A 27,985-nucleotide genomic window follows, 5' to 3' on the forward strand; every position below is an offset into this window, starting at 1 on the left:
GATCTTTCCTTGGGACAGGGGACCATTTGGCCCTGTTGACTAAGTTAGGGGAAAAGGATGCAAGCAGGTCCAAGGAATGGCTTTTTTCACGGGTGGGGCCTGAAGGTATGATTGTGATTTGGCAGTCCTTGATAAGAGACTTGAGTTTAGTGACTTCTTTATTTCCTGCAGATTCAAGGGGTAGGTTGATCTCATCTAGCATGATTAGTTTGTCATGTTGGCAAGTGAGGTTTGTTATTATTTCCATCGTTTTTGTGATGGAGTCTGAATTGGTGCTAGGGATTCTGACGTTCTTGTGGAGAATTCTGACGTTCTTGTATGTGAGGTTGTGCTCGCTTTTGAGCTTGCAGGTGATGTATTCTAGGTCGGGTTGGGAGCTTGAATCTGTCTCGGCGATGCTGTATGAGTTTTTGTAGATTATTGCCAGGCCACCTCCTCATTTAAGCTTTCTGGGAAGATGAAGAATGTTGTGACCCTGTGGGCAGAGGTGAGGGAGTTCAGGGCTTTTGAGGTCTTCCAGCCATGTTTCTGTGAAGAATGTCAGAGTAATGTCATTGGATGTGATTAGGTCATTTAGGATGAAAAGCTTGTTTACCACTGATCTAGCATTAACATATATGCAAGGGATGATGATTTTGTTAAGTTTTGTTGAGCATTTTGTAAGTAATGGGTTGTTGAGGGGTTTAGGATTTGTTTGTTTTTGGTGTTTGTTGTGATTGTGTTTGTTCCAGAGCATGGGAAGGATATGCCGAGATTGTCCTATGTATTCTGTCGAATGGTTTTGAGTTTCTGGTGGACTGGTCTTCGTTGCTTGTAGTTTCATGGGGATTGGTGTTACTGTTGGGGAATAAGTTGTGTAAGGCTGCGAAGGTGGAGAGGCATAGGAGAGGAAGTATAGGAATAAGAGAGGGCTTCATCATGAGGGTTGTCTTGACTGAGTATATTGTCTGTTTATTGTTTTGTCTGTGTTGCTGCCTGTAATTCCTGACTGTTTGAGCTCTTTTTGGTTTTGTTCGTCGCAAGGAGCGTCGGGGGACAGAGCTCATCTCCCACACTCTTCCCTTCTGCCTCTCTGCAGCCGCTGGGCTAGGCTGGGCTGAGGCGGCTCCTAGCAACGATGGAGCTGCCCAGAAAAATGATGCAAATCAAAAGTTAGTGCTGCAAAGGGCGTCGGGAGGCGGAGCTCAGCTCCCACGCTCTTCCCTTTTGCTTCCCCTGCAGCCACTTGACTGGGCAGGCCTGGGGTCAGCTCCCAGCAACAGCAGATATGCCCTGAAGAATAAGGATAGACAACAGTTGGCACTGCAAGGGGCATTGGGAGGTGGAGTTCGTCTCCCACGTTCTTTCCTTCTGCATCCCCTGCAGCAACTGGACTGTGCAGGGCTGGAGTAACTCCCGGCAGCAGTAGAGCTGCCCTGAAAAAAGTAGGAAGTCAAAAGTAAGCGCTGCAAGTGGCGTTGGGAGGTGGAGTTCTTCTCCCACGCTCTTCCCTTCTTCCCCCCCTGTAGCCGCTGGTCTGGGCTGAGCTGGGGTGGTTCCTGGATGTAGGAAAACAAAAGTTGGCGCTGCAAGGGGCATCGGGAGGCAGAGCTCGTCTCCCACACTCGTCCTTTTGCCTTCCCTGCAGGATGTAGGAAAGCAGAGGTTGGCACTGCAAGGGGCGTCGGGGGGCAGAGCTTGTCTCCCATGCTCATCCCTTCTGCCTTCCCTGTAGCAGCTGGACTGGGCTGGGTGAGGACAGCTCCCCGGCGACAATGGAGCCGCACTTTAGAATGTGGAAGAATCAAAAGATGGCGCTGCAAGGGGAGTCAGGAAGAATCAAGAACAGGCGCTGCAAGGGGCGTCAGGAGGCGGAGCTCGTCTCCCACGCACTTCCCTCTGTCTCCCCTACAGCCGCTGGTCTGGGCTGGGGCAGCTCCCAGCAACAGCAGAGCTGCCCTGAAGAGTGTAGAAAATCAAAGAAGAAGTGTCATCACCACCACTACACTTCAAACTTACTGCCAGCACAATATAGAAACATAGAAAAATGACAGCAGAAAAGGGCCAAAGCCCATCAAGTCTGCCCACTCTAGTGACCCTTCTCCTTGATTTTGTTCACCACCCACTGCCCTTACCTCATTAGAGATCCCACATGAATATCCCATTTATTTTTGAAATCTGCCACGCTGTTGGCCTCAATCACCTGCCGTGGGAGTTCATTCCAATGATCAACCACCCTCTCAGTGAAGAAATATTTTCTGGAGTCACCATGAAATTTCCCTCCCCTGATTTTCAGCGGATGTCCTCTGGTGGACGAAGGTCCAATAAGACGGAAGATATCCTCTTCCACCTCGATACGACCCGTGATATATTTAAATGTCTCAATCACCCAGAGGGCCTAAGAGCCGGTGGAAAACAATCAGAGTCCACCTGGAGAGCATGCTTTTCCTTGGGCGGAAGGCCCACGGTTGGCGTCTTCCAGGCGTCTAGCGTTGTGGTCTCCTCTGCGACGGCTCCCCAGATGTCTCCATGTCCCATGTGCTCTAACCCGCTCGGCTCCTGTCCGTGGTTCACGCCCCCCACCCCCATGCAACACCTGCCGAGCCTCTCCTGCTCTCTACCCCTGGGCGCTCGCGCCTTCTTCAGTCGGTGTCTGTGTCCCGCCCATACGTCTCCTTCTGTCCTGCAACGTGACTCCCTCTACCCCGGTCCAGAGCCGCTGCTCCTTGGGTAGTCCAGGCCCTGGCACTCTCTCCCTCGCAGCACAAAAAGTTTCTCTAGCTGAGGCCAGGGTCTCGGCGCACTCACCTCCAGAGTCTCAATGCAGGCCGCACACCCCTGGATCCTCGCATCCCCGGGCCCGAGTAAGGATCGTGGTCTTCAAGTCAAAAAAAAAAAAAGAAAAGAAAAACTCTCCGAGAAAAGAAAAAGAGCCAACGGCAGGTAAGGAGCAAAAAAAGGCATGGAGCAAAAAAAAAAAAAAAAAAGAAAGCGAGGGTAGAACGGAGCTACTCACTCATGCGGCCATCTTCACTACAGCTTATGTTCGAGTGGGACAGCCATTCAGAGTGGCGTGGGACAAGGCAGGAAGCGAAAAACTCACACATGCCTGCTTGCCAATCTGCTGTTGCCACTCAGGGGGAGAAAGCAGGAGAGAAGGGCAGGAGACTGAAAGCTCCTGTCCTACAGTGCTGGACCGCCATTCACGGAGCGGCAAGGCAGGAAGCGAAAAACTTGCACCTGCCTTCTTGCTACTCCGACTCTGCTGCTGCCTCTGGGGAGAAAGCTGGATGGAAGGGCAGGAGGCTGAAAGCTCTTTCCCTAAAGTGATGGACCGCAGGAGGAATTAAGGTAGGGGAGGGGAGGGGGGTTAGTTAGTATTCACTCCATGACACACCATTATTTCCACCCACTTTTGGGGGGGGGGGAAGTGTATCTTATAGAGTGAAAAATACAGTACTTAACATGTTTAGGTTCCAAAGGTATAAAAGTATTTCCATTTGCATATACAGAGATCTGAGTGAGCCCACTTTATTTTAAATGTACTTGTCACTAAATATATGTGCTTATTCTGCAGGCATTTAATTGAAAAGGGCTATACCCACTGTATTATTTCCCCTACCATAAGCTCCCAACCCTGAAATGGCCTGTCTAAATTAGACTGTAAGCTCTTCTGAGCAGGGACTGTCTATTGTATATTAAAATGTACAGTGCTGCATTTGCCTTTCAGTGCTATAGAAATAATAAATAGTAGTAGAAGTAGTGGCTTCTTTTGTAAAATAAACTGCAAATTGTGTATATCCAAACATTGGTGCCCTTTTTATGACTTAGGCAACCTAATCAAAATTATACTTGACAGCTTTCCTTTATCAGAACCCTCACCCCCAAAAGGCAGCAATCTTCTCCTTCCCCTGTAGTCTGAATAAAAATGAAGGCCTGAGCACCCGATCCCTCTCTCTCTCTCTTTCTAGATCATAAAATTTTCACTCAAATACACCACATCTATCACCAAAGACTCCTCTAATAAGGGTCCCTCTGCCAAACCAGCTGGAGGACTAACCCTCTACCGTTTCAAAGCCCAGCACTGCTCTGAGTGAGTGAGTGGGCAGTAAACCTACATCTTCCTGTATCTCACCAGGGGCAGCTTGGGCCTGCATTTTTTAAAATATGTGGTAAGAAGGGAGGATGCACTGAAGCCAGCCTTTTTCTTTAAATCAAGCTGAGGAGGGACAGTGGGTCTCATACTATACTTTGGGGGAAGTAGATGACTGTTGAGGCAACCAGGACTAGGTAGGTGTGTTCTGATAATAGTTAGATATGCCAAGTTAGGCAGCTAGTGTTTCTTTTCCTTGTTCTGGCCCTGCTCATTTTTGGATATTAAGTATCTTGTGATTTAAGTGCTCAGTCTACTATAATTTCATAAGGATATATAACTTAGATGTTCAACTCTCAAAGCTGAAAACTGTCCCTTTAGAGATTTCTTGTTACAAATAACATTACAATTACAGTAAAACCTTAGTTTGCGAGCATAATTTGTTCCGAAAACATGCTTGTAATCCAAAACACTCATATATCAAAGCAAATTTCCCCATAAGAAATAATGGAGAGTCCACAACCCAAAAACTTTAATACAAAATATTGTATGTACTCGTATTGCAAGACCTTGGCTTGTTTAGAACAATCACTACACTGCTGCAGGGTCAGAGAGAGAGAGAACCTTGCTTGTCTTGCAAAACACTTGCATACCAAGGTTTTACTGTACTTACCATAAGAAGCTCCAATTCTTAAACAGCATTTCTTTAAAACATTAATCTTTTTTATATTTCAAATGCATGGCCTCTGATCTTTCTGCAACTCCTCATATACTGAGACCACTGCAGATATGCAGAAAACCAGCCTTGATGAGAAAGTATTTCTCAGGGCTAATAATTCTATTTCTTTAACTGGATATCCCATCATTTGTAAAACTATAAGTTAGCAGCAGATGTACAGTAACAGTTTACCACAGGCCCTGGGAGGAGGAGGAGGAGGAATTAAACCCAGGAAATATGAATATTCAGAGGGAGAAAAATATCTGTGGCCCTTAAGATGACAATGGAAAAGGTAAAACACAATGAGGCAATACAAAAAAAAAATCCCAGATGCCAAAAAGAGAGGAAAGCAACATTAAAAAAAAGTTTTATTCCAGTGCACTGAAATTTGAAAGAAACAGCTGCTTGTTTGCTCTCCTGCCCTGTCCTACTAGCTGCCTTCGTGTCTATCGATGGTCGAGGGACAGTTCCTTACCATTAACCTTGATTGATTTCAGCTGTCCATCTTCTTCCACTTCTATCCGCTCTTGTTCATTCTCAATGATCCTAGAAAACAAAAACGCAAGATGGGAATTTACTAAGGGTGTACTACTAGCCCAACCGCTTACATGCATGTATAGCCACAGTGGAAAGATGACTTTCCACTTCACTTGTACATACACTCCACACTGGAACCTCACTATGAGTCAAACAGACCTCTTTAACTTTTGGTTGCTCTAGTTTATCATTTGGTTCTGAGGTTCTCATTTGCTGTCCTCAGGCACCCAATCAGCTCCTTTGGCCATGAATGATTGTGGATGTCAAACAATCTCTCTTCATACTTCAACTTCTAAGAGTTCCAGTCAAGGGAGGTGTTTGCTCCCTAAGTCGATTTTTTGTTTCTTGCTAGGGCCAAGGGCCTTAGGATGCCTGATACAGCATTTAGTTAAAATGTATCTTATATTAGACATTTGGAGGATTGCTTCCAAAGTGGGGAGACAGGGCATGACTAACGTGACCATTTATTTTTTTCATCAAAACAGGACATCTATTAATATTCAGTCCCGCTCTAGCCCCACCCCCAATCCCACCCTAGCCCTGCCCCCATCCCACCTTAGCCCCACCCCCAATTTCTTCTATTCATTTTTCATGTACACACAATATCTTATTATTTCATAATGGTAACCATAAAATTTTAAAAAACACAAAGCACACTATACACAGAGAAAATGTTAATTATCATTTATATTAGAGGGTTTTCAAAGATGTCACCTCAGTAACTATAGACAAATATAGTGCAAAATATAGACAGCAGATATAAATTCTCAAAACAGACACATTTTGATCACTAAATTGAAAATAAAATCATTTTTCCTACCTTTGCTGTCTGGTGATTTTATGAGTCTCTGGTTGCGTTTCCTTCTGACTGTGCATCCTTTCTTTCATTTCTTTTTGCACTCAGGCCCAACAATTGTCCCTTTCTATATTCCCTCCCTCCTTCCTTTGTCCTTAGTGCCCCCAGTGCCTCCTTCCTATGTCCTTAGTGCCCCCACTGCCTCCTTCCTATGTCCTTAGTGCCCCTAGCGCCTCCTTCCTATGTCCTTAGTGCCCCTTTCTATATCCTTAGTGCCCCCAGTGCTTCCTCCCTATGTCCTTAGTGCCCCCAGTGCCTTCTTCCTATGTCCTTAGTGTCCCCAGCGCCTCCTTCCTATGTCCTTAGTGCCCCCAGTGCCTCCTTCCTATGTCCTTAGTGCCCCCAGTGTCTCCTTCCTATGTCCTTAGTGTCCACAGTGCCTCCTTCCTATATCCTTAGTGCCCCCAGATCCAGTGTCAGTTCTCCTTTGTACCTTTGTTCCAGGTCTCCCTCTCTCTCCCTCCTCTGTTATGATCTTGTCTCTTTTTGCTCTTCCTCAGGGCTCTACCCCTCTGTCTGCACCTACCAAAGTCCTGCTTCTGCTTCCTGTTTTTCCCCTTTGGTCCAGGCCTTTATCTCTCTAGTCTTTCTTCTATTTACAACCCCCCCTTCTCTGCCTCTTTCTCTCCTTCCTTCATCCCTCCTTCCTATGTCCCCCCTCACTGCCTTCCAACCTTTGTCCCACCCCCTCCTAAAAAGCCTGCCGGCCTACCTACCCCAAAGCCAGCCTGCCTGCCTACTTCCCCCAGAGCCAGCCTGCCTGCCTACCTCCCCCAAAGCCAGCCAGCCTGCCTACCTCCCCCAAAACCAGCCAGCCTGACTGCCTACCTACCTACCTCTCTGCCGCACAAAAGCCAGCCAGCCAGCTTGCCTGCCTGCCTGCCTACCTCCTTCCCCCCCCCCTACTGTGGAAAAATAAAAAGCCTCCCTCCAGGCCCAATTTAAACTTCCTCCCGGTCCACCACCGCTGCTCCTCTGCTTACCTCCCTGCAGCTAATCGCACCCAAAAGCCTTCTTCCCGACGCCAATTCTGACATCGGAGAGGACGTTCCGGGCCAGCCAGGCAGCGATTGGCTGGCCCAGAACGTCCTCTCCGACGTCAGAATTGACGTCGGGAAGAAGGCTTCTGGGCGCGATTAGCTGCAGGGAGGTAAGCAAAGGGGCAGAGGCGGTGGATCTGGAGGGAGGTTTAAATTGGGCCTGGAGGGAGGCTTTTTTTTTTTTTTGGTGCGGCATGGAGGGACAGGAAGCGATCGTCTGTCCCGTTGTCCCCTCGCACAGCTTCGGGACGCTGTCCCTGAAAACAGGACATTTTGGCATCCCAAAGTTGTGTGTGGGGACAACGGGACAGGGGATCCGAAAATGGGACTATCCCGTTCAAAACAGGACGTATGGTCACCTTAGGCATGACTCTAGCTAGTACTTTTCATCCAATTTCTAGTATACCCAGGGGCACTAATGTTTAACGGTTCAGCAATTTTCTTGGTAAATTGGATTGGTTCATATTCCTCTTTCTTTAGTACTGATTAGAACTGCCACCTCGGCACCCTGAGATGGCAGGCTTGATCCCACTGCTGCTCCTTGTGACTCTGGGACAGATAGGGAAAATGCTTAGGGTACCTGATTACTATTCAATGTAGTGTAAAGCACTTTGATATCTGTAGAGGAAAGGCAGTATATCAAATAAAAATAACCATTTTGGTAGCTTTAGTTTCAGAAATGAAAAAGATCTTAAATCTAGGAGGTCAAATGATCATAACACTAACTCTTCCCCTTGTCCTTTCTCTTCCCTTGTAAACCCCCCCCAAATAGTCTCACCCCTCTTGTTTGTTTTTCTCTCTCCAAAGTATCTACCATGTATACCTCTATCTAACTTGCAAATCTTCTGGAAATGTAGTTAGCTTCTTTGTAATCCGCCTAGAACTGCAAGGTATGAGCGGAATAGAAGTCACTATTTCACAAGTAAATCACTCTCACTTGCTAGCACACTAGTATTGTGCGATTATAATTGTGCTCTCCTGTTTTCAGCTCTATTCTCCGACCCATACCTGTGTAAAGTCAGCCAATTGTGCAAGCCTGATCATGGAACCAGGGAGTTCCTGTTACCAATTCAAACTGACAGTGGTGAACCATACAAAACGTGCTCCTTGGGCAAGCTCCTTTAGAGCTAGATAAGGTAAGGGTTACTCTCCTCACTAATAATGTCACCTCCCCATTCGGGTTTTAGTGACCCAGGTTTAAACTGCCTCTATCCATAGGGAGGGATCTACCTGCTCCTTTAGGCAACCTTTTTCTGTCAGTTACCAAAGGCCCAAACTAATATTAACGCTGAAACATTATCTTTAATATCGATTTAGTTAATTGCACATGTCAGCGACCTTGTTCATCATCATTTGAACATTTTATGTATCACAGAAACCTGGCTTAGAGATGTGGAAGATTTGTAATCTCTACCAAAATATTCCCACTTCTCACCATGTATAGATCAAAAAAAGGTTGCGGCATTGCAATTTCTCTTCCGAACTACCTACCCTCATTGCAATTCACTTACCCAGAATTACTAGCACTCCATATTGTAGCTCTCATTTCTCTTACAATTCTCTGTTGCTATCTTCCATCCTCTTACCCTCGGTCAACTCGGGAGTCTTTGTTACAAACTTTAGCAGATACAGCTATCCACTACCCAGACTTCTTAATAGTAGGAGACTTTTAAGACTCATTGTCGACATTCCCTCTCATCCTTGTTAATCACATTTTCTTTCATTTCTTAACAATGTGGGATTAGACAAACACAAGTGCATTTTCCAACCCATGTAGCTAGGCATACATTAGATTTGATCTTACCATTCTTTAGCTACCTTTTCAATATCTTTACTTTAGGCAACTCCTCTCCCTTTGACTGATCATTACTTATTCTAATACCTTTTCCCATTCATCGTTACATACTACCATAAACCATATGCAATTATCCAAGTCATGCTTTTTATATCATGATCCCACCTTCTATCCACTACTATCTTCTCATTTTCCAACAGATTATTTGAATCACAGTTTAAAATGATGCTGCAAAGTGCTAGAATGAAAACCTAGCCCCACTTTTTTCTCATCCCTTAAGAGACTAATCAGAAATGTAGAAGTAAGAATCCATGATACCACGATGGTCTATTTCTCTTACGTTGCCAGATGCATAGGGCCAAACACAGATGGCGCAAACATCAAACACCCCAATCTATGCTTCAATTCTGAGAGGCTACAAAATACTATACTAGTCAAATCATTTTGACTAAATGCCAATATTTCTCAAAGTTGCTAAATAGCACAGATAGAAACAGAATTAAACCCCTTTTCTCTATAGTAAACAAACAGACTATCCCCTCCTCATAGGATTATACCTATGCCTTCAGCATTATCTCTTGCAATGCACTTCAACACTAAGGTTACAAATCTCAGGAAATCTACTAGCTTCTTGGCTAATACTGCCCTAACTCCAACTTCGATTCTATGGCAAAGTGGTTTAGCCACATATTTTTTTTCTATTCCTTCCCTAAAACAGCTTTCAAAATTAATTTCTAAAATTCACTTTGCTACTTCTTGGCTTAACCCAACTCCTTCCAGCTGGCTAAAAATCCCAAGGCTTGGTTAACCTAAGTCTCTCCACTGGTCAAATTCCTTTAGACCAGAAAACAGCAGCGATATGTCCAATTCTTAAAAATTCATCATTCTCATCACTTCAACCCGAGAACTACTGTCCTATTTCAAATTTATGTATTATTCCTAAAATCTAATCTAATCTTCAATTTGTGTGTCGCACAAACCGGTGCAGGCTATAGGCAACTTACAGTGAAAGGAGAGTGAGGGGAAAGGCTGGGGAGGACTGACTGAGAGGTTTGAGAGAAAAGGGGAGGGATAGAAGGAGCATATAGATTTAATTGTTGAATAGAAGAGTTTTCAGCTTCTTCTGGAATAAAGTGTAGTTTCCAATCTGATTGCATCTGGGAGGTAATTCCAATTCTTTATTCCCAGGAAGGTAAGCAAGGAGTGAAAGATTCGCCTGTAGTGGAGATTTTTTGTGAATGGCATGTTTAGCTGAATTCTATTGAGGATTCTTCTAGAGGCGGACCACACCATTGCGGATAGTTGGATAAGGGGGGCAGCTGAGTTTCCGTGAAGTATGTTGTATAGGATACATGATACTTTGAAATTTATCCGCGATGGTATGGGTAGTCACAGTGTTCTCCCAAGAAATTATTTCCAGCTGGATGGTATGAAAAAGTAGCCGGGTGGGCGGGACGGGGAAATTTGGTGGTGGGGAAAATTAATCAGAGGAGACCTTTAATGCTGCCCCGTGTAGCCCGCAGCAGTGGCAGGGCCCGGAGGTGGAATCGGGCAGGCACCTTGGAAGACGGACCCTTGACGTCATTGGGACCGTCCTCCCTGCCTTTGAATTTCTTTAAATTTGACACTGCTGCCGCGGAGAGACTGGGAGCTGCTTATTTTCTGTTCGGGACTCCAGAGGAGACCTTTAACGCTGCCCCGTGTAGCCCGCAGCAACGGCAGGGCCCGGAGGTGGAATTGGGCAGGCACCTTGGAAGACGGACCCTTGACGTCATTGGGTCCGTCCTCCCTGCCTTTGAATTTCTTTAAATTTGACACTGCTGCTGCGGTTGCGGCCGCAGGGCGTAGTCGAAGGGGCATGCCCTAAGGGGCAGGACTCGCCCCTTGGAGCAACGTGGAGCCCGGGAGCTGAGTTCAGGTTGTATAACTTTATTCTGATATTATGGGTAAAAGAAAAATCAAGCCCAAGAGCTCAACGCCTGCTGTTTCTGGTCCTATGGACAGACATATGACATTTCCCACAGAAACTCCAGTACAAACTTTACTTGACATGAATTCTCCCACATCCAGAGCATCGTTGAGCCCCCTCGAAAGGACACCCCCCTTCATCCAGTATCTGGTGGTAGCGGGAACAATATTCCCGCTATTTCTACTGGTTTTGTAGTATCCTCTACTCAGATAAGCAAACTGGCTTTTACTGAAATACCTAAACCACTTGAATTTTCAGGTGTAGTAGAGAAGCAACCACAAGCAGTGGAAAAACAAGATATTACCCTCAAAGACTTGTGGTTAGGTATTTCTAGAGTTGAAGGGTTTCTCAGAGAATCTGTGAAACAAACATTGGATTATTCACACTCTGTGGCTCAAAAGTTTGAGAATGTGGATTCTAATTTAAGTTGCTTGGATAAAAGATTAGGTCTGGTTGAAACTCAAAGTAATACGTTGCAAGCTGTCTCAGTATCTGCTGTTAAGGATTCTACGGTGTTACACTCTAAAATGGAAATGTTGGAAAATATGCATAGAGCGAGGAATCTCCGCTTGGTTAATTTCCCAGTGACTCATTTGTTATCTCCGGAAATATTGTTAAGGAAATATTTCAAAGAAATACTGGGATTACATAATGCGGAAAATTTCCCAATAAATAATTGTTATTATATTCCGCAGAAGAAAATACAATCCGACCAGGATGTGGACCACCTGGTAACAGATGAAATAAATTTGACAGAGTTTTTGGAAGATACTGATCAGCCCAAGATCGCGATGACCTATTGGGAGAAATGCCGCCTGGTCCTGCCTTCGCGGAAACAGAAAGTAGGCAGGACCCGGCAGCAAGAAGAGCAAATTGTAAGCTTCACTGACTTGTCTCCCGCCTTAGCCCACAGCGAACGCATGCTTCAGGGCTCTAACATTTGCGTGCCGGCTTCCCTTCTCTTCCCCCCCCCCAACCAGACATAACTTCTGGTTTCAGAGGGAAGAGAAGGGAAGCCGGCATGCACACGTTAGAGCTCCGGAGCATAAGTTCGCTACGGGCTAAGGTGTGAATTCTCCAAGCCGTTTTTTGTTTTTTTATGTTGAGCAGCGGCGGCAGCAGCAGAATTTAGCTGGGCAGTCATCTAAATTACCCAGGCGGACCACCCGGCTAAAAGGCCCTAGGGAGAACACTGGGTAGCCAGTGTAATTGTTTGATGTGGGCTGAGATCAACTCATATTTCTTTAGGTTGAATATTAGTCTTGCAGCTGTGTTCTGGATGAGCTGGAATCTGTGGATTAGAGTAGTGTTGATTCCGAGTAAGCGGAATTACAATAGTCTAGTTGAGGCAAGACCATCATCTGGACAATCAGAGCAAAATGATGTGGGTAGAAGTATGGCTTAGTGAGTCTCAGTTGTCGCAAGGTAAAGATGGTCTTTTTTCGAAGGTTGGAGATTTTTGTTTCCATCATAAGAGTGTCATCTAGGATGCAGCCTAGCACTTTAGAGGATTTCTCCATTGTGAGGATGATTGCCAGATGGAAGGGTGATGATCATCAATGCATTTTGCTGAGCAGTGTGGAAGCAGATGGCTTTGGTATGGTGTGGTATTTGATTTTGGCGTGGTCTTTGAGCAATTAGCCAAATTCATAGATGATACACTAGTGCTACATCCGCAACAGAGAATTCCACATTCATCTTAGCACCGAGACCACTGTAACAGCATTAAACAGTGAATTTCATACTTCACCGTATGCCTGGAACAAACTGCCCGACTTGGTACGTCCAGCTCCATTTCTGGTAGTATTCAAATCCAGACTAAAAGCCCACTTCTTTGAAGATGCTTTCTGTTCCAAACTCCAACCCGCCTTCTAGCATCAATATTTTTATCATTCTCTCTGTAATTCCCCTACTTACTAAGGACCAATATCTGTCTTTATCATTCCCTCTGTTATTCCCCCACCTGAGCACTGTGTATTGATGCACCTTCTTGTCTAGTTTGTCTGTCTTGACAAGATTGTAAGCTCTTTTGAGCAGGGACTCTCTTCTATGTTTTGAATACAGCACTGCATATGTCTAGTAGCATCACAGAAATGATTAATAGTGGTTCACAAGATACAGGGAATTTAATCCTTTTAGTATCACTGGATCTCTCCACAGTATTCAACTGCTACTTGACCATTTACATTCAATAGGAATTTCAGGTCTAGTTCTGAATTGGTTTACATCTTTTTTTAAGATCCATGAAGCCGAACTGAGATATTTTTTTCTTCACATTTAAATTTGACCTTCTACCCATGTGAGGGGTAGATGTATTTCAGTGAGTAACTGGCACAACGTTAGTGAGATAAGCTTCCCCAAACTAGTGCTAGCACATGTCTTTTTTAAAATTATATTTATGTAATTGAAATCACCCATTATTGTACTGTTGCCCAATTCTTCAGCTTTCTTAATCTCTGAAAACATTTCTTCATCTGTCTGCTCATTTTGTCCCGGGGACGGGGATGGTAGTATAACCCAACCTTTATATATTCTTTCCCTTTACACATGGAATTTCTATCCATATGGATTCCATACTGCTATCTATGTCATGCAGAATGTTTATTTTATTTGATTCAATTCCTTCTTTAACATATAGCGCAACCCCCCTCCAATTTGATCTACTCTATTCTTGCGAAATAATTTGTACCTGGGTAATACAGTATCCCATTGCTTGTCCTCCTTCCATCAGGGTTCTGAGATGCCTATTATATTTACCTCATCATTCAGTGCTATATACTCTAACTCTCCTATTTTATTTTTTAGGCTTCTAGCATTTGTATACAGATACTTCAAATTGTGGTTTTTCCTTGTAACTTCAGGCTGCTGAGAAGACAGGGAAAATATGAGTCTTTTACTCTGCCTTCCGCTTAAACCCTCCTGGCTTTCTTTCACTATTATTGGAACCTCTCTACTGGGACTCCCTAAATATCCTGTTTCAAAAATATCCTTCAAGGGTCCCGGGCGACTGTCAGCTTTCCCCCACATCTGAGTTTAAAAGTTGCTCTATCTCCTTTTTAAATGTTAGTGCCAGCAGCCTGGTTCCATCCCAGTTAAGGTGGAGTCTATCCTTTCAGAACAAGCTCCCCCTTTCCCAGAAGGTTGCCCAGTTCCTAATAAATCTAAATCCCTCATCCCTGCACCATCGTTTCAACCACGCATTGAGACTTCGGAGCTCTGCCTACCTCTTGGGTCCTGTGCATGGAACTGGGAGCATTTCTGAAAATGCTACATAAATCTCTCATCCCTGCACTATCGTCTCAACCACACATTGAGACTTCAGAGCTCTGCCTACCTCTTGGGTCCTGCACATGGAACTGTGAGCATTTCTGAAAATGCTACGCTGGAGGAGGTGGATTTCAGCTTTCTACCTAAGAGCCTAAATTTGGCTTCCAGAACCTCCCTCCCATATTTTCCTATGTTATTGTTACCTATGTGTACCAAGACAGCTGGCTCCTCCCCAGCACTATCTAAAATTATATCTATGTGGTGCGTGAGGTCCACCACCTTCGCACCAGGAAGGCAAGTGACCAGGTGATCCTCACACCCACCAAGCCTAATGATCAAATCATCAACTACAACAGCTGTCCTAACCCTTCCCACCTGGGCAAAAGCTCCTGGAGACACATCCTCGGTGCAAGAAGATATTGCATCCGCTGGTGGGCAGGTCCTAGTTACAGGATTATTTCCTACTTCACCAGGATGATACTCTCCTCCAAGGCAGCACAGGGGCAACCAGACTGGAGGTGGGACTTCTCTACAACATCCCTGTAGGTCTCCTCTATGTACTTCTGTCTCCTTCAGCTCCTCCAAGTCTGCTAATCAAGCCTCAAGGGAACATACTCGTTCTCTGAGAGCTAGGAGCTCTTTGCAGTGAGCACACAAATATAACTTCTCGTCAACCGGGAGAAATTCATACATGTGATACTCAGTGCAAAAGGCTGGATAGCAACCCTCTTGCTGCTGGACTACTGTCTGCATCTTAGTATTGAGCTGATTAATTAATTAACTTTATTAAGCTACTAGAAACATATTAGACTAGTATAGAGAGCCGTGAAGGATTTTATTATATGCTTTATTTAGTGTTTGTTTCTTAGATAGTCATGTTTATATTGTATGCTTATTTACTGTTTGATTTTTTTACAGGTAATGAAATATAAAGAGTTCTCCTGTTGTCCTAATTAGAAATATTGACAATAAATTAAGACTATAAGTAAAGAAATGAGCTAGGGGAGGGCGGAAGGGAATGGAGACGAAGCCAGACCCTGTTCTGCCTGCCAGAAGCTATCTCTAGCAGAAGGTTCAAGCTTACAAAACTGTAGAACTATAAAAGGCTATTATTCTATGGAGACTAGCTAAGTAAAGTTTGCTCTTTTAAGATTTAAACTGTCTATAGAAGGGAACCTACAACTGAGCTTTTCTCCCCAAACCTATCAAAGCTCAGAGCAAAATAATGTATACTTAACCAAATATATGTCTTCTACTCTTCTCCTCTCAAAAAGAGAAAGTCTTCTTCCCTCTTTCTTTCTTCTCAGGATAGCCAACGTACCTCGGTAAAGTAGGACAAACCGGAATATTGATAGCCTCATGGCAGATTCTGACTTTAACGTTCTACAAGGTATGCATTATTTCAAAGCCTGCCTTAAATACCACGGTGTTACCCCATAGATTGCTTGGTGAACAACTGTAAAAATTTTATATTCAATTCTACATTGAATTGGCAACCAATGAAGACTTTTCAATATCCTAAATTGAAATACCCTAGTGGGAAAACTTAGTTCACTTAGAAAAAGTCTACCGTTTTCTCAATTCCTGAGAATCAGAAGAATCTGCACTTCGGATGCTGAATTCAAAAGACAAGCAAATATTTTGAAAATCAAGTTTCTACAACGTGGTTACCCTGAAAAAACTATCAATGTAGCATACAAAAGGGCCCTGTATAATCATAGGGAACTTCTATTAACCCCTAGGAATAAGAAAATTTCTAAGGCAAGTGAGAAAGTCATGACATGTATACTAACATATTCCAACAATAGCTATAAGATTGCTCATTCCCTTAGGAAACACTGGGAGATATTAAAAATAGCAGGAACATTCAAAGGTTGCTTTCTTAGGATAGCATATCGCCGGAATCAAAATTTGAAAGAAATATTATGCCCTACATGTTGCATAGAAACCCCGATTAATACAGTGAATGGAACACAAGGTCACCAAACTTGTGGTGGTTGTCAGATGTGTGTGCTAATGATATGCAAGGACACTTTTCAGAATCCAAAAGATAATAAAAAATATATTCTTAACCACACTTCCAATTGTAAGACCCAAGGGGTCATATACGCTTTAAAATGCCCCTGCGACTTAATTTATATAGGTCAAACATCAAGGAAATTTAATGTTCGCCTTATCGAACATAAGAGCAATATTAAGAATCAAAACGTGGGGGCTCCATTAGCGAGACACTGTATTGCTAAAAAACATGATTTTTTCTCACTAAAGGCTGTCATTATAGAAGTGGTTAAACCTGACAGAAGGGGTGGTAATTTCCGTCGTATACTCGCCCAGCACGAACAGCGCTGGATCAGCCGGCTGGATACTTTGTATCCTAATGGCCTGAAACAAGCAAATAGAGTGGCAACATTTTTACTAAATTTATTTGGATTGGGTTCTACAATGTTTACCATTTTTTTCTGAGTAAATAATAGAGCGAGTAGTTATGCTCCAATGAAATTTGAGATTTAGACTGACGTCAGTACGCTGCCAAGTTTTTTAAATAGAGGCTGTCGCCATTTTGTTATTGCATTAAGACTGCTGCCGAACTATACAGAATAGTAAGTAAGACATCATTAATATATAAGTTATAACAACATTACTATGGTTTGCTAATTTGATGTTCTATTTACAGCGGCTTGATTCCTATACACTTTGGCCCTGATGCAGTGGGTTTGAACTGTTACCCACGAAACGCTGGCCACGTTGGCTCTTCTTGAAATACAAGCACTGAAAGAGGTGGCTTGGACGCGCATGAGGAAGGTCGGCTAATAAGTGAGCTCCAGAGAAAAGACCTTGAAAGTCCGGAAAAAGTCAAAAAGATTTAAAATTGGATAAAAAAAAAAAGTGCTTAGACTAAATAAAGAAGATAAGATAAAAGGATGGCAACAGGAAAACAAAACAAGAATGACTTTGCGATGTCTGGAAGCAGTAAGAGAGCAAAACCGGAACAGGAATCAGGCTTAAAGATGGCAGATGTAGAAGTAATAAAAGAACTGAAAGAAATAAAAGAAATGTTATCAATTTTAACTAAAAAAGTAACGAATATATCGGAGGAAGTTTCCACATTAAACAAAAAAATGGATCTCCTGGAATTAAAATCTAATAACCTAGAAGAAAGAATGATGATTGTAGAAGAAGAAGCATGCTGCAGTCGAGCAGATAGGAAAAAAATAGATCTACTTACTAAAGAAATTGAAGATTATTCGAACCGAGAAAGAAGAAGTAATGTCCGTTTGATTGGATTACCAGAAGGAGCAGAGAAGGGAAATCCGGTAGCCTTTATTGAAAATCTGCTTCCCAAACTACTTCCAATAAAAACAAACTATCCCATAGAGGTAGAAAGGGCACATAGAGTGCCTATGAAAAAAGGAGAAAATCAACATCTGCCAAGGCCATTTATATTCAAACTATTGCGCCACCAACAGGTCTTAGAAATACTTCAGCTAGCAAAACAAAATAAAGGACTTAAATATCAAGATGTTTACATCCATTTTGTTCCTGACTTCGCTAAAAACACAGCAATAAAAAGAAAAAAGCTGTTGGAATTGAGACCAAAGCTAAGAGAATTGGGAGCAAAATTTGGTTTAATGTATCCTGCAAACATGAAGGTTACCATCGGAAACAAAACTTTAACATTTGATGATGCAGAGAAACTAGAAAGATTTATTCAAACTCAAGAAGTGCCTATGTCATCCTAATTTGATTAATATGTCTTTAAATATATTGATTAGAAATGATGAAAATTGAATTATATTAACATATATTGATTATATAGCATATATTGATTATATAGCAAAAAAAAAAAAAAAATGAATGATTTTATTTTATTTTATTTTAAAGGAAAAGATTTCTGTGTTTTAAAATACGATTTAGAATGCTTAGATTAGCTTCAAATGTATTCTTTTCTAACGTCTCTCTTACAGTAGAACTAGAATGTAATAAACATTCTAAAATGCAAATGATATTTATTAAAAGGCTTAAATACAATTTATATAATAGAGAGTTAACAAAATAGATGTTATAATATATGATATGAAAAGAAAGAAAATAGACAGGAAATTGAACGATTTAATATAAAAAATATTTAATTATATTTAAAAGACTATTCTGCAAATTGATTTCTGATAAAATAGAATGATGAAATATGGGGGGAAAAAAAAAAAATAAATGAATGAGGGGAGTGGTTCTTCGTGTGGGATTTCTCTCTTCTGGGGGGGGTTGCTGCGGAATTACACACCGCAAATAAGAAAAGGTTTGTTGGATTTGTTTTCCCTCTACTCTCTCTCAAAAGTTTTAAAACTTAAAAACTCAGAATCCCGAAAGTCTGTGCGAAAAGGAAACAGGAAATGGATTTTTTCTACATACACCGGAACATAATATGAACTTACTCCATAAAATACAAGAAGAAAAAGAAGGAAAAGGATATTAGAACTTGAACTACAAGAAAAGGGAAACTTGTAAAGACCTATTTAAACTGTTCTCCTTCAAGGGAAAAAAAAGAAGAAAGAAGATAAAGACAGTAAAGAAAAGAAAAGGAAAAAGAGAAGAGAGAGGAAGAGAGATAGACAAAAAGAGAAAAATACATAATAGCTGGTGTGTGGTTTCGTGGTGATCTCTCGTAGGGGGGAGGAATCTTTGCTCGTGGAATCACTTTTCACATAACATTATACTCCCATATTAATAATATCACGATGATAAAGTAAAAGATGAAAAAAAAAAAAAAAACAGGGGGAAACGTTTTAAAGTTTTAGAATATAAGTAAAGATAAACAATATCTGTCTGTGATTTCATTAATGCTTTCAGTTTCTGCCAAAACCAAGCAGCTAATTTTGGTCGCAGATTCAATTGAGGCATAAATCAAAGATCTTTGCTTGGACTCTAACCATCGGCTTGCACTACTGGATGCAAAGAAACACATTAAAAAGGCTGTAAAACCAGAGACAAAGCTGCAAGTAAAGATAAACAATATATATTTATTTGTTTTTACAATAAACAATTTATATTTAACAGGGGAAAAAAAAAAAAGAAATATATATATAATAATAAAAAGATATTAAAGATTTAATAATATTGAATATAAAAATTTTGATATATTAAGAAATATATATGAAATTTATTTAGTTAATTCATGATTACTAAAATATATGAATTATTACTTACATTTTAATATAATTTTAATATTCAGATGACTTAAATTGAATATTGAAAGTTTTAAGGTCTTCTTGGAGTGTGTTATTGCTGATCTTGATATGCGTGAGGCCAAGTGTACACAACTTTTGTTAATTGGGGAGGGATGGGAGGGGGATGGGAAAAAGGGAATGGAATTAGATATAAGTAAGGAATTGATAATAAGAAAAGGAATAAATATTAAACATGTGTGGATGTCTGATCTAAACTTTTATTATAGAGTTCTAATTCAAACATTACTTATTAATTTAGATGGCTCTTAAAATTTATTCTCTTAATGTCAATGGTCTTAACCATCCAATCAAAAGAAAGAGAATACTGAATTTTCTTCATAAGCAAAACGCTGACATATATTTCATACAAGAGACCCATCTGACAGGACTTGAATCTAATAAACTAATAGGGGGTTGGGTGTCCAAATGTTTTTTTGCACCTGCTATTGGTAAAAAAGCGGGAGTAGCTATTCTCATAAATAAGAAATTCATAGCAGATTTCAAATTAATAAAATTTGATCCACTAGGAAGATGGGTACATATTAAAATGAATCTGAGAAATACAACCCTGGATTTATTTAATTTATATGCTCCTAATTCAAATCAAATGGAGTTTTTCAAAAATATTCAACAGATATTACTACCACTGGCTGCTTCTAATTTAATAGTAGCTGGAGATTTCAATGCTGTAATGGATCCTATTTTGGATAAAAAACCAAGTAAAATTATGAAATCATTAGGATTAGACAATTTGATACAATCTTGTGATTTAGTTGATATATGGCGTATCCTTCATTTTAATGATCAGGAATATTCTTTTTGTTCTCAGGACCATAAATCCTTTTCAAGAATTGATTATATATTTGTTTCTAATAATATTGCACAAAGAGTGATAAAAGCAATTATTGATCCTATAATTATTTCAGATCATGCTGGTGTGTGGGTTGATCTGCAGGATGATATATCAGTTTTTTCTAAACCAATTTGGAGATTTGATAATGCTTTGCTTGCAGACATGAACTTTATAGAAGATATTAAAATAAAAATGGATGAATTTTTTCAAATTAATAATTCAGACAACATAAATATTGAAATTTTATGGGATGCTTATAAAGCAACAATGAGAGGAAATATTATATCATATTCCGCATATAAGAAAAAACAACTTAAAAAACAGTTTATAGAATTGGAGCAAGAAATTAAATTACTAGAACATAAATTAATTATAAAATGGGAACATGATACATTACAGAAATTATTAAAAACAAAAGTTAAATATAATGAGATTTCTTCTCAATTTGTAAGAAAAGATATGTTCTATAGACAAGTACAGTATTATGGAAATTCAAATAAGGCTGGAAGATTGTTAGCAAATTTTATTAAAGCAAAAAAAAGAAAAACTAAAATAATTGCAATTAAAGATAAGCAGGGCAATACACACACCAACATTGAAGAAATTATAAAACAATTTCTTGATTTTTATAAGGATTTATATACTTCTAATACTTATGAAAATAAAGAACAAGATGGTTTAGAGTTTTTAAATTCATTTATTGGACCAAATGTTCCGGATCATATAAAAAGAAGCTTAGAAGAACATATATCTTTAAAAGAAATAGAATCAGCATTGAAGGCTCTTAGAGTTGGATCCGCTCCAGGTGGAGATGGATATACTGTTGAATATTATAAAACATTTCAAAATACTTTATTACCTTATCTATTAAATTTATACCAATATCAAATGAATAATGGAAATATATCAGGAACTATGGCTGATTCTGTTATAATTGTCTTGCCAAAACCAAACAGGGATCCGACATTGATAACAAACTATAGGCCTATATCTTTGATGAATGTAGATGCTAAATTAATTGCTAAAGTGCTAGCTATAAGGCTAGCAAAAGCTCTTCCTTTTATCATTGATGTACATCAAACAGGATTTGTTGCTAAAAGACACTCTTCACATAACACTAGATTAGCATTTCATTCTTTAAATTTAGCAAAAAATTTGAATGATCCAGCTTTTCTAATATCATTAGATGCAGAAAAAGCATTTGATAGAGTAGAATGGAAGTTTATATATCAAGCTCTAGAATGGTTTGGTGTAGGACCTGGTTTTATTAAAATGATTCAAACATTATATAGCTCCCCTGGAGCAAGATTAAATATAAACAATAACTTATCTGATAAATTTAACTTGCTAAGGGGAGTTAGACAAGGTTGTCCTTTATCTCCCTTACTTTTTGATATCGTTCTGGAACCCTTATTAATTGCAATAAATCAAACTAAGGGAATAAAGGGAATCACATTTTCTAATTGGGAATTTAAATTATCTGCGTATGCAGATGATATTTTATTATATTTAAGAGAACCAGAAGACACCATTCCAGATCTACTTAACTTAATAGAAAAGTTTGGAAAGTTTTCTGGATATAAAATCAATTGGGAAAAATCTGAAGTTCTTCCAATTAATATCCATTGTACCAAAGGATTATTTGATTCATATTCATTTAAATGGAAAGAGGAAGGACTAAAATATTTACCGTATTTGCCGGCGTATAAGACGACTGGGCGTATAAGACGACCCCCCAACTTTTACAGTTAAAATATAGAGTTTGTTATATACTCGCCGTATAAGACTACCCCTTCTTCCGCACACCTTCTGCACAACAAATAAAACTGAAAAGAACATCAGAATTTATTTCAACAATTTTAATTAATTCACTAAAGCAATAGAATTCTTTTCCTACCTTTGTTGCCTGGTTTCTGCTTTCCTCATGTTCTCATTCAATTCCTTCCATCCACTATCTCTCTTCCTTCTGCATCTTCCATTTGCTCTGTTACTGTGCCTCTCCCTTTCTTCCCCCTTCCAAATTGGTCTGGCACCCATCTTCTTCTCTCTGCTCCCCCCATAGTCTGGCATCTGTCTTCTTCCCTGCCAGCGTCTTCTCCCTACTCTCTCTTCCTCATTTCCTTTGTGTCCTTCTCCCCCCCCCCACCCTTCCCATGGCCTTTCAGCGTCCTTCTCCACCCCTTTGTCTTCCCCATGTGCTTTCAGAGTCCTTCCCCCCCGCCCCCCGCCCTTCCCATGGCCTTTCAGCGTCCTTCTCCACCCCTTTGTATTCCCCCATGTGCTTTCAGCCTCCTTCTCCCTCCTCTGTCTTCAAGTGCTTTCAGAGTGCTTTCAGAGTCCTTCCCCCCCCCCTCCTGTCTTCACCATGGCCTTTCAGCGTCCATCTCACCCCCTCCTTCTCTACCGCCCCGGGTGCAGCACAGCCGGCCAGGTTCCCTTACTTTTGTGGCACTTCCCCGACCGACCGACAACAGCCCCGGTACGACAAACCTCCCTGCCCTTAACCGCGAATCTAAATTACCTTCTTACAGCTGCTGTAAGAAGGTAATTTAGATTCGCGGCTACAGGGCAGGGAGGATTGTCGGACCCGGGCTGTTATCGGTTGGTCGGGGAAGTGCCACAAAAGTAAGGGAACCTGGCCGGCTGTGCTGCAACCGGGAAGGGGCGGGCCGCCCCTCTCCCTTGGTAGCCACTCGAACCGCTTGCAGCACAGAGCCGAACGGAAGTCTTCCCGACGTCAGCGCTAACGTCGGAGGGAGGGAGGGCTTTGTTTAAGCCCTCCCTCCCCTCCGACGTCAGCGCTGACGTCGGGAAGACTTCCGTTCGGCTCTGTGCTGCAAGCAGAGAAGGTAGGGAGAAGGAAGAGCCGCGTTCTGGATAGAATACTGAGCATCCAGCCCCGCAGGAGCCCCGCGACCCTCGGAGGCGTCCCCATGGGATCCCCGCGACCCTAGGGGGCGTCCCCACGGGATCCCCGCGACCCTAGGGGCGTCCCCGTGCAGCTCTCTAAACAGTACCCGGCGTATAAGACGACCCCCGACTTTGGGGAGGATTTTAAGGTACTGAAAAGTCGTCTTATACGCCGGCAAATACGGTAGGTATTCTTATAAAAAATACAATTGATGACACAGTAAAAGAGAATGAAAAACTTTTATTAAAGAAAATAACAGAAATGTGCGAGCAATGGAATCCTTTACATCTTTCTTGGTGGGGAAGAGTTCAAACAATTAAAATGATGATTTTACCTGTGGTTTGTTATCAAATGAGTATGATCCCATTATTTTTTCAGGGGTCATTTTATAAAAAGTTAAACAGTATACTAACAAAATTTGTTTGGTTTGGGAAAAGACCCAGAATCGCTTTAGCATCATTACAAAAAACAATTAAGGAGGGAGGGGTAAATTTTCCAAATTTCTATAGGTACCATCAAGCCTATATTTTAAGACAGGGTATGTATTGGATCCTCCCAGATCTCATGGAAAATGTACCTGATTGGTTATATTTAGAATGGCGCCTCATGTTCCCTTTACATCCAGAACATTTCATTAGTATAACAATGCCCAGGAGTTATAAAGATCATAGAATTCTAATAGATACATGGAAAACATTAAGATTTATAAGCAATTTATCAACAAATCCATTGGCTAAATCTTTAAATCAATCTATTTGGGTAAACTCCAGGATCAAAATTGGTGGATTTAAAATAGTATGGAAACAATGGATAATAGCAGGTATATGTACTTTAAAAGATGTAATAATAAATGGATCACTGCTTAGTTTTTCACAATTGCAACAAAAATTTGGATTAGAAAAAACACAATATTTTAAATGGATGCAATTGAAGCAGGCTATTCAGGAAGGGTTCCCTGAATGGAAGAATCTTAATAATCAATATAGTTTGCCAATCCTTTGTTTTCAAGCAGATTTTCTAGGACACCAAGCTGCAAAATGGTATAAGATTATATATGAATTTTCAAACAAAAAAAAGAGAACAGGACTTGGGGACATTTGGAGTATTGAGATAGGACAGACAATTTCTGCATCTCAATGGCAAAAATTTTGGTCCTGGAGAATACATACTACAAGGTCAGCATCTATGAGTCAAACATGGATGTTTTTATTACATAGAGTTTTATGGACCCCTACAAGATTACAGAAATTAGATAGTAGTAGATCTAATAGATGCTGGCATTGTAAGATAGAAGTGGGGACATTAGATCATTTATTATTCTTTTGTCCCTGTATTAATTCCTTTTGGAAATTAATTTGGCCCCAAATTAATAAATTATTAGAAAATCATGTTGGACTATCATATGATACAATATTATTTGGAACAACAATGAGAACACAGAGTCCGATATCAGCTAACAATAATAAACTTTTATTAATTCTAACAGGGGTCGCCATTCAGCAAATTACTCAGAATTGGAAAGATTACACTAAATTAAATTACACTTTCTGGTGGAATTCAATTTGTCATATATATAAAATGGAAAAAGTAATGGCATTACAACAAGGTTATATTAAAAAATTTAATAAAATATGGGGACCATTGACAAATTATTCTACTGATCAGATATCATAACACATGTATAGAACATATAGAGGGGGTAGGGAAGGGAAAAATATTGTAATAATAATATGATATAAAATTTTGATAAAGGGTTTCTTTAATTTACAATGTAAGAACATTTATTGATAATTTCAAGTGTTTCTTCATAATTGAATGTAATACATGTATTTCACTTGATGTAAGAATTTAAAAAGAATAAAAATTATTTACAAAAAAAAAAAAAAAAAGAAATACAAGCACTGATCAAAAGCTAAGTAACTTTCTAACAGCACTGAATATGATTTGCTGTAAGCAATTGAAAAAAGATATAGATTAAATAAGGTAGTCTCCTGATAGATGAAGTAGTGCAAAAATACGTAGTAAAAGAGTAAGAAAATAGAAAATAGAGTGAGATATGATAAAAGAGAAAATTTTCAGAAAAATAAATTATTGAATAAATCATTAGAAGTCTTTTTTAAATAAAATGGGATAAGTTGAATGGTTGAGTTTGAAATAAAAGATATGGGAGTATGGCCAATGATTGGAGAAAAAGGAGCTAAAACAACTACGCTGAATACCCCAGTCATTGACTACGACTACGCGTAGGCTCCATTACTGAGGCTGACTCCTGTATGTAGAATAGATTTTGCACTTTTCAATATCAGCATTATATGCTCATTTCATGCTACCCCCTTACTCATTCTTACTGCTGCATTTTGCACAACTTGGAGTGCTTGATTTTATTTTTTACAATGCCTAACAGTAAGGAGTTGCAAAAATCAAATCTGGACAATACCATGCTCTGCACCACAATTTGGAAATCTAATCTGGATGTTATATTTCTCACTCTTGACAACAATCATAGTTGAAAAAAATGCTCCTTTAACAACATGCATGATCATGATGTGTCTGCTTAAAAAGCTGCGCACCCACAATCACCCCTAACATCTTAATATGTGATCCCATAGTGAAACCATATCTCCTATTTTCAACTCTCCAAACTCTAACAGGATTTCAACATTTCCAACAAACCTCATTTGTCTTTTTTATATTCAGAATTAATTTATTGTCATGCATCCATGATGTTATTTGTTCCATACACTTAGGGCTCCTTTAATCAAGGTGCACTAGCGGGGTTAGCGCGTCGGACATTTCATCACACGCTAACCCCCACGGCAAGCCAAAAAACTAACGCCTCGTCAATGGAGGCATTAGCGACTAGTGCGGCAGGCAGTTTAATGTGCGGTATTCCGCGCGTTAAACCCCTACTGCAGCTTGATAAAAGGAGCCCTTAGTCAATTTCCTCTTTACAAAATTTACTCCTTCAGTTACAGGGGAAAAAAATGGATAACATCCGTATAAATGCGGTAATAAACGCCAAGCTCCTGAAAAACCTTCCTTATTGAACAAAAGGGCAGATAATGAGGAACCCTGCGGAACTCCCTTCTTCATTCCCATCATATCAGAGACATGGGTACCGCATTTTACCATGAATTTACGCTCTAGTAAAAAAGACTGAAACTATTTTAATACTGTGCCTCCCACCCCTCCTTGCCACAATTTTTTTTTAACAGCAAGTGAGGATCCACTGTATCAAAAGCTGCTTGTATATCCAAAGATACCAAGCAAAAGGTATTACGTACATCAATCCCCTGTCTAAACACATCCAATGAGGATAGAAAAAGAGTTTCTACTCATGGCTTTTTCTAAAGCCATATTGATGGACATCAAGTCAATTCTGTTTCACCACAAATGTTTCCAATATTCTCTATGACTTTTGAAACAACTGGAAGAATCGAAATTGGTCTATAATTATTCTGATTTTCCTTGTCCAAATCCGGTCTCTTCAACAGAGGTTTAATTGTGGCTGTCTTACAAACATCTGGAACTACCCCGGTCTGCAAGGATTTATGGACAATCCTTGTCAGAGCCATACTTCCTTCCTCAACCACAGCTTTCACCACCACAGATGAACTTGGTTTGAACTCAGATCTTGTTGGAGATAAACCACCAATCACAGATTTAATTTCAGTATCTCCCACTAGCCCAAACGTAAACCATTCTTCCATAATATCTCTCTAGACATTCACTCTCCCACCACAGAATCATTCTTTCCTATCAAACTTTCCACTTTCTTAACCAAGGTAACAGCATATTGATAAACATTCACACATTTTTGCATATCTGAGCCATGTCCTTCAACTAAAGAATTTACATTGTTAAAAAGCTCTTTCATGTTATAAATTTTGGTCTTGAAAAACTTTGCCTTCTCATCATCACAAAGCCAAATATACACCTTTAGTCTTATCTGGTAGCTCTCCCTATCATCCACATCACCTGTTTTTTTGCCGTTTTCTTTCACTCTGTCTTAACTCTTGCCTAACCTTCCTTAGTGGTGCTGAAAACCACGGATTAGGTTTATAGCCAGACCTTATCTCTACTTCTCTTTCTGGTGCTGTCTCATTCAAAGAGGATTTTAATGCATAATGCCAGGAAGAAATCATATTTTCTAAGTCATCTTCCTCCTCTACCTTCAAATTCGATTTAAAGATGTTGGACCAAATGGCAGATAGGAAGGAGGGAGAAATGGGCACAAGGCAGAAATAAGATACTGGCAATCATCTTTTAATATTGCAATGAATTATGATTAAAATTTTTAATTCAAATGCAACCCCATTTTGAATATATATGTAATTATTCATTCATCTTGAAAAAGTGAAGCATATTATGTAGGTCAGTGAAACAAATTTCTACTCTAGTGCAGTTTGAATTGTATTTTTTAGATAGAGGAACATGAGAAACATAGAAGGCTTTTTACAAGATACTATTTTTTGCATCAACTTTACCTTTTAGTTGTGATCCTTTTGCCATTAATAAACTTGGTAGAAGTAGATACAGATCGAAAATTGTTGCCGATGCCCATACCACCAGTGTTCCCAAATGAGATAAAGGAAGAGAAGTCTGCAATAAAGAACAACGTTGTCAAGAATCTCGGAAGCTGCAATTTTAACTAATGAATTGCTAGAAAATCCAATACTACTACTACTATGAATTATTCTATAGCGCTACCAGATGTACACAGCGCTGTACAGAGTCGCAAAGAA

At 40.3% G+C, this 27,985-nt stretch overlaps 1 protein-coding gene across 3 annotated transcripts in view; it reads right to left on the bottom strand.

The window, feature by feature from the left end:
- Window positions 1-27,985, bottom strand: part of DNAJB2 (DnaJ heat shock protein family (Hsp40) member B2) — a 246,423-nt gene that overhangs the window by 35,223 nt on the left and 183,215 nt on the right. For all 3 annotated transcript variants that reach the window (XM_033946760.1, XM_033946759.1, XM_033946761.1), the window contains 2 exons: window positions 27,728-27,842; window positions 5,266-5,336 (listed from right to left, as the gene is read on the bottom strand). In XM_033946760.1, the coding sequence (XP_033802651.1) occupies window positions 5,266-5,336; window positions 27,728-27,842 (186 nt within the window). The remainder of the gene's footprint in view (window positions 1-5,265; window positions 5,337-27,727; window positions 27,843-27,985) is intronic.

Source organism: Geotrypetes seraphini, chromosome 5, assembly GCF_902459505.1.
Source record: "Geotrypetes seraphini chromosome 5, aGeoSer1.1, whole genome shotgun sequence".
Lineage (NCBI taxonomy): Eukaryota > Metazoa > Chordata > Amphibia > Gymnophiona > Dermophiidae > Geotrypetes > Geotrypetes seraphini.